This window comes from Parus major, chromosome 4 (genome assembly GCF_001522545.3).
Source record: "Parus major isolate Abel chromosome 4, Parus_major1.1, whole genome shotgun sequence".
In the NCBI taxonomy this organism is placed as follows: domain Eukaryota; kingdom Metazoa; phylum Chordata; class Aves; order Passeriformes; family Paridae; genus Parus; species Parus major.
Window position 1 is genome coordinate 52,406,562 of NC_031771.1, and position 7,023 is coordinate 52,413,584.

At 34.8% G+C, this 7,023-nt stretch overlaps 1 protein-coding gene across 11 annotated transcripts in view; it reads right to left on the reverse strand.

Moving 5' to 3' along the window:
• Positions 1-687: 687 nt before the first annotated feature.
• SLIT2 (slit guidance ligand 2) overlaps positions 688-7,023 on the reverse strand; it is a 260,141-nt gene continuing 253,805 nt past the window's right edge. For 8 of the 11 annotated variants that reach the window (XM_015625539.3, XM_015625541.3, XM_033513635.1 and 5 more), the window contains 2 exons: positions 3,753-3,964; positions 688-2,656 (listed from right to left, as the gene is read on the reverse strand). In XM_015625539.3, the coding sequence (XP_015481025.1) occupies positions 2,415-2,656; positions 3,753-3,964 (454 nt within the window). In that variant the 3' untranslated portion in view covers positions 688-2,414. Of the gene's footprint in view, positions 2,657-3,302; positions 3,392-3,752; positions 3,965-7,023 lie in introns of all 11 variants that reach the window. The other 3 variants (XM_033513637.1, XM_033513636.1, XM_033513638.1) reach the window with 3 other exon arrangements.

The window sequence follows — 7,023 nt, forward strand, 5'->3', positions numbered from 1 at the left end:
TTCCTTGGAGACCACAAAAGGTCCCTCTTTTGATGACCTCAAGATCAGCAGTATCTGCCAGTATTGCTTGAATACCATTGTAAAGTTCATATTTCTCTCTCAGTGTGAGGCCAGAAAGCAATCCAGACCCAGCTACAGGGACTTTGAGCTCCAGAAGACCTTTCCATATCCAAGAATATGCTTAAGGACTGTTAGGCAAAATTTTCTCCTCAAAGCTATGCCTATTTACAGCAGATTTTTTAGCACTCACAGAAACTGCAAAGAAGTCCTCATACCAAAGGCTGTTTCATTGGATATTTAGACAAATTCTAAAGTAGACTAAGTAAAATAAATACAAAATTATTTGTAAAAAATATATTAGAGAAGAAAAACCTGGCTAAGTACCATTCCATCCAATTGCTTAAATTTAAAATACTTAGTTAAATATTAGTGAAAATGAATCCCTCTAAATAATCAAATTACTTTCTAAAACAGCTGTAAAATTGCCATTTTTATAACCACTAAAGTACTAGGATTGACTCCATTTGCCTTTTCCTGCAGTGTACTTCATTTTTAAGTATTTCTCTTAGTTTTGGTATAAATTCATCAGAGTTAATCATGCACAGACATTTTCAGATGTCACTGCCTCTAGGTGTAATAATCCCAAGTCAATTCCTTCTTCAGATTTTCAGCAAGGAATACACTAGATTTAGGTTTGGGTTTTATTCTGTTTTTTACCAAATATTCTTTGCAACAGATGTTTAATTAAAGGCTGCTAGACAATTTAAACTTCTCAGAAGAATACAAATAAAAGCTGTTAATGAAGTAAATATCTGTTTAATTTACAAACATCAGTAGCATTACTGATATCAGTCCAAATATGACAAAGCACACTGCATTACACATGTACATCTAATTTTTTTGTAAAAAAAATAATAAAATAAAATTGAAAAAACATCTGCATTTTTACAGGGTACCCTGGGTTTTACTGAAAGAAGAACACAACCCACTATTGATTACCAGTTCTACATTATAATTTAGCAGCAACATGTTAACATGGGGAACATTAGGGCAGTAAAGTAGTTTTATTATTTGGGGAAAATCACAGTTTTTGATAGCACAGCCTTTTTTTCTTTTTTATAAAAAAGGTAAAGAGCTCCATGGGAATATTAATTTATAAAGATCTATCTTCTAATGTAATTTTCTACACGCCATCTTATTTTCTGTAAGTACTGTATATAGGGAAAATTATCTTCTCTACAATTGCCATCTAGTGTAAAGACATTTTCTGTAACATATTACAGGTTCTTGGAAGGTGCCCTGAATATCTGCTATATGTGAAACAGCAAATTGTCACCACTTTCTATTCAGTGACACCAAGTGGTCAGATTCTAAGGAAAAGTAAAAGGCAATGGAAAGGAAAAAACAGATTGAAAACATTTACCCCAAGACGACATGCTACGTTAGTTCTATTGCAAAAAAAATCCTGATTTTTTTTAAGTCCTTTAAAAAAAATTACAAAAATACTGGAACAAATATAAATTAATATATATTAAAGCATTGAAAAACAGTAAAAGGGATGGCCTAAAAGGGTTAAGTACAATGTACTTTGATACAATAAATATTTCTCAATGAAACCCAATACTGTATAGAGTTGTTTAGAACTCATAGAAACAGAAATCCATATTATTACTAATTTATCCATCAATAATCTATTTTATCATCCCCGGAACATTTATATTACAAAAAAATTAATACTGTAAAAGGGAAGATAAACACTTTTTTATGCTTCTTTTGCTAACATGCTGACATAAAAGTACACATCATCAGGAGATTTCAGGCTTATAGTATATTCTTGTATCTCCTATTTCCCATTCATTAAATGAGACCCCATCTTCTCAGGATGCTTAGCAATTCCAAAAGACAAAATGTGTTTCAAACAATTGTTTTTTCTGTATAATCTGATTCTTTTTGCTCAAAAAGCTTCCTCATCCATAGGTAAGTGATTGGTATGGTCTGTCAAGACAATAAAATAGACTGATACGAAAGTGAAAAAACAAGCCTCGTGTTCTGGTCAGTATTTCATCTCTGAGCTGTTAAGTTGAAAGTCACATGTGTATAGTGTCAGTGTATCTTCAGCATGTTATAAAGAAGAATCCATGTTAAAAGCAGTTAAAGTTTCCCATCTCTGATGCAATGTTACCAGGTCTTTTTTTTTTTTTTTTTCTTCAAAGCTCCTCTTGGGTATGAGAAGTCTCAGTTCAAGCACTTGAATCTTTTTTTTCAATGAAGAAAAAGTCTTTATTCTCATAATAAAAATAAGTCTGTTCTGTATTTTACAATATATTTCAAATATTTCCACTATGAAGCATTAATTAGTCCGACACGGTCAATAAGTATACAACATTTTCAAAAGACAAGTGTGACAGGGACACTTAGGAGGGACAATTTGTACAGCCACACTTCACCACTTTCTCAACCTCGTCCACAAATGAGGACCCGTCAGTGCATTCGAAGGAGTATTTCCGCCTCTTGCTCCGTAGTGGCCCACAGCACTGCCCGGCTGAGCACATGCCTTTACATTCTAGTCTCGATACCTTCTTGGTCGTCTGGCACGCAGCATACCCTTGCTGCTTTTGGTAGTAATCTCGGACTCGTTCCCCTCGACAAGAGATTTCTGTAGGAAACAAGGTTTGAAATAAGAGATACGCTTTCGAGACACAGGTCAAAGGCTGTGTAACACAGGAAGATGCTGTGTTACTGGTCGCAGTTGGGATTGATGTTTTAAAGTTTGACTGAGACTGTATATTGGAAACCAGCGGTTCTACCAAACGTAATTAGATTAATGCTGGGTTTCATTCCCTATACCTCCTATTTTCGGTAAAGCTTATGTTATGTATATGTAAACCATAAATACGTAGCTATTACAATGACAAGAAAATTGGAAGCTTAAATCTTTTCCTCTTTTATAAAAATACACATCTTCTGTTGCTACATTGCTTGCAGCTGGTTCTGTTTACCATAGGGAAATGTTTCAGAGAGCATGCAATTTAATTTATTAGACCTGGAGTTTAATATTATTCAAACTCTTATTTAATATAAGTTACATTCCGCTAACTTCATAAATTACTGAGGTATAAAGGCAGCTAAAAATGAGACATCTGTTAAAAGTTCTACAACCATATTCTTCTATTCACATCTATGTACAATATAAAATAAATGCCAGCTGGGGTAAGGGAAAAAGAGGGAGAGGGAAAGCTTTGATAGACAAAGGAAAAAGAAAAAGGTAGGGGGAAAAGTCATCCTGTTTTCATCCATCTCACCTGCATAATTCGCTGTGATAAATCAGTTGAAGCTGAGAGGTCAAAAGTAGAGTTTGTGATAAAACTAGGAGCAGAATCATTGGATTTGGCTTCTCAGTTGCAGAAGGTAGAGAAACAATAAATACAGAAAGATACAGCAGGTAAAAGGTAATAGTTAAATATAGTAAAAATGTGTTTCTGAATAAAGGCAAAAAAAAAAAAAAGAAATGTTTTCACAGAAAAACATTTGATGAAAAAATCCTCAAAATGTAAATAAATTCATGGGAAAGGCTTGACTTTTCTCTCATCAAGATAAATTCTTATGGTAGAAAAAAAAAGCAACAAATGTTTGTGTTGTGGGAAAAAAAAAAGATTGGTCATGTTTTTGGCTGTTCATGTGCTTGGCTGTTCATGTATTACTAAAAAAGCCTATTTTCTAAGACCACAACAACATTAATGAATTTTTTTTACCTTTATCACAACTGTCCCCCGTGTATCCGCTGCCGCATTCGCAATATGGTTTGCCAAGTCCTGAAAGCCTACATTTGCCATGTTTACACCTGATGGATTGGCAGGGGTTAAACAGCATTTCCTCTTCATCACAGAGGACTCCCCCATGTCCCTGCAGGCATTTACAACTGTATGAAAATGCATTGATCGGCAAGCAGGTACCATGCACACATCTACAGGGGAAACAAGCCCAAGAGAATAAAAATAAATTATTCATCAAAGTTCAGGCTAAGCAACATTAACTACAAATACTTTGGACTGTACTCAGAAGTAATTGCTTTTGTTTCTAATGGACTTTCTCAGTGAGATGCAGTGAAGTGGTTTATAATTGGTATGCAGGTTTACACAAAACAAGCTGCAGTACAGAACTCCCTCTCACCAGAAAATAGCCACTGTAGATGTGTTATGGAAAAATTTCACAGGCCACAACCACTAAAAACAACATTTCCTGTCTACCTAAATTTTCAGCATGCTTTTGAGAAGAACATAGCAAAATCAAGCCAAAATAAAAAGAAACCCACCTGAAATTCTGGTTCGTGTATCATTTAAAAGAAACTCCATATTGTCACTCATGAAATATGGGGCTCCCAGCATAAAGACAGGTCAGGCACTTCCTAAGAGAAACTATTCTGACTCAAGCAATGGTAATTTCAAGCTGAACATTTTCCTCCAAATACATTAGTCTGTCTTGCCAACTGCAAGTAGCAGGGTCCTCTAACGTCTGAGGCAGGTCCGTGCTTCACTGCAGGGCAACAGCAGTCACCCAGAATTCATACCAAACCTCACACTAGATGAGGCTGTGCATTATCAAGTCTCACCCAAAGTGATTAAAGCAGCTAATTTCCCAGTTGAGCTTCAAGAAACATTTGTGGCAGGCTCAAATCTTGTTGTTAGGACAAAAAAGATGGTGAGTTAATCTGTTTCTGGTAAGTATTGATGTACAGTGGTATGGGAACACACAGCTGGTCTTACTTCTCTTTGAGAGAGAGGTGGTGTTTTCCAAAAGGAGGATGCTTAATTACCCATTCCTAGCTGTAAGCTGAACATTAGGGGATTTCATCTTCTGAAACTATCACCAATGACTTGGAATGAAAATACTTCCCTTTCCTCATTTGCCAGCACAGGATCAATAACTCCCTTCCAAAAATAATGTTATCCTCTTTAACTGTTGTTTTCATAGAAAAATTCTCTGTCTACATACACTGTTTCCAAGGGGGATCACAGTGAAAATTACTTTGTGGGGAGGAATGCAATCCCTACATATAAGTCGCCCTTCCTGATGTTTCTGCTCTCTAATGTTATTCCTCTCTATAGTGTATGACTCTTGACAACCTCCTTAGTGTGTTATGACCTAAATAAATGAAAGTCACCTAAATAAATGAAAAAATGGAGATAAAAAAATATAAAAGTCCCATTTGATCTAAAATAAAATAATTTGTTTCAATTTGAAAATAGCAAAAATTCAACTAAAATTGCATGTCATCTTAAAAGGAGTATTCTATTAAGAGCAACATTTAATTATTAAATTTTTAAGACAACATAACCACTTTGGGATTAAAACCTGAAAATATAAAACTAATAGGTTAAGCACCTCCAACCTCTCTATTAGTCTGTATTTTGAAGCAAGCATGTTCTCTATAAAAATGAAAATTTTTTTCCTGTGGTTGAAGTCTGATATTCCAAGACTGTTATTAAGCAACTCAAAATGGAAAGCTTAGACAGTATCACAGGGTAGATAGCTTTTGTTTAGTTTTCATTATGTTCAGCATTTGATCTTTTCACCATTTAGAAAACATCCACTTTTAGGACATCTGATCTACAAAGTTACTCAGGTGGCACTGACATCCTGTCATACTCTATACAGGCTTTAGATATCAAAGCAATCTGTATCAAGATCTTTGGTAAAGTTTTGCTTTGACTTAGAAGATGATTAAATTTTAGCTAATGCCAACTCTCATACTTTTGTTTCCACCTGCTCTTTGAAGCTCTAAATTTCATCTTCAGACTGTACTGAAAGGAACATCAAGCTAAGTGCAAATTCTCGGGCACAGTTTCATCTCATCTAATTTTAGGTACCTGTGTCAGGCACTCAAGTTGGATGTATAATTGCCATAAGCTCCAGACACAGTCAGTCATGGGGAGAAATGAGCTTATCTAGAGGATGGTTAGACAACTTGAGGTCTTATTTATTCTTTTGAAATGTGCTTATTCCTTTACTGAGTGGAGAATAAACTTTGGTCACTGGATTTTGAATTCAAACACCTAGATGTAGGTAAAGTAAATGTGTTGTGAACCTTTCCATGATGTGCAGGGATCTCTAACAGATCCCCTACATTTTTGAATCAGAGATCACAGTGACAATTCTGTTGCTCAGATAAAGCAGAATGTCAAACTGTATTAGATGGATAAAATGCATCTATTCAATAGAAAATTTAGAGATGAATCAAGAAACACAGAAGTAAAATCCCCAGGAAGTAAAGAATAACGAAACCCCCCTCCACTCTAAATAAAAAATTTTGGTTTGACTTTCTCTCTTAAAAACTCACAGCTGAATACAGCTGTATACAGCTGAAACAAGTGCAAAACTTTAAAGGGCAAACAAAATATTAAGGCTGTGCTCACTTCTGTCTTTGATACCACCTACATCTGATACTGGTAACTTTGCTATTTGCTGCAAAAAAGCACTCAGTTTGGGTGTGACTGCACAGTTATAAGAACCAATGAAGAACCAAATATTTCAAGGACAGTTTAAAGAAATTCTCTGGCTTTTCTGATAGTAGAACTTGTGGGTACAGTTTGATGTTATTTTTTAATCCTGAAGTATTGAAATATAAAGTCATGTTTGCATTTTTTAACCTGCTGTGACTACCTTTCGTTAATGTTAAAGAGGACAGCCTAAGAAAAAGACCAATAAAAAATAAAATGCTATAATGATATCCTTTAAAACTTGACTACTCTTAGCTGTACAAAGTTATCAAAACTTAAAGGTACTGAAAGAGTCTATAACCAATATAAATAAAACTGTGTTGCAAAGCATTCTAACTGCTGTATAAAACTTTAAAGGGCCAGAGTCTGCACACACTATGTAAAAAGTTGATTTAAGCGTCATTTTATATGGGAGTTGAAAATTATTTTATTAGAATCTCTTAGCAAACTTAGGCCACTGGTCATTAAAAGTCAAAAAATTACATTGGCAAATGCTGCACTGAAAAAGCTGCAGCTAAAAGAGCCA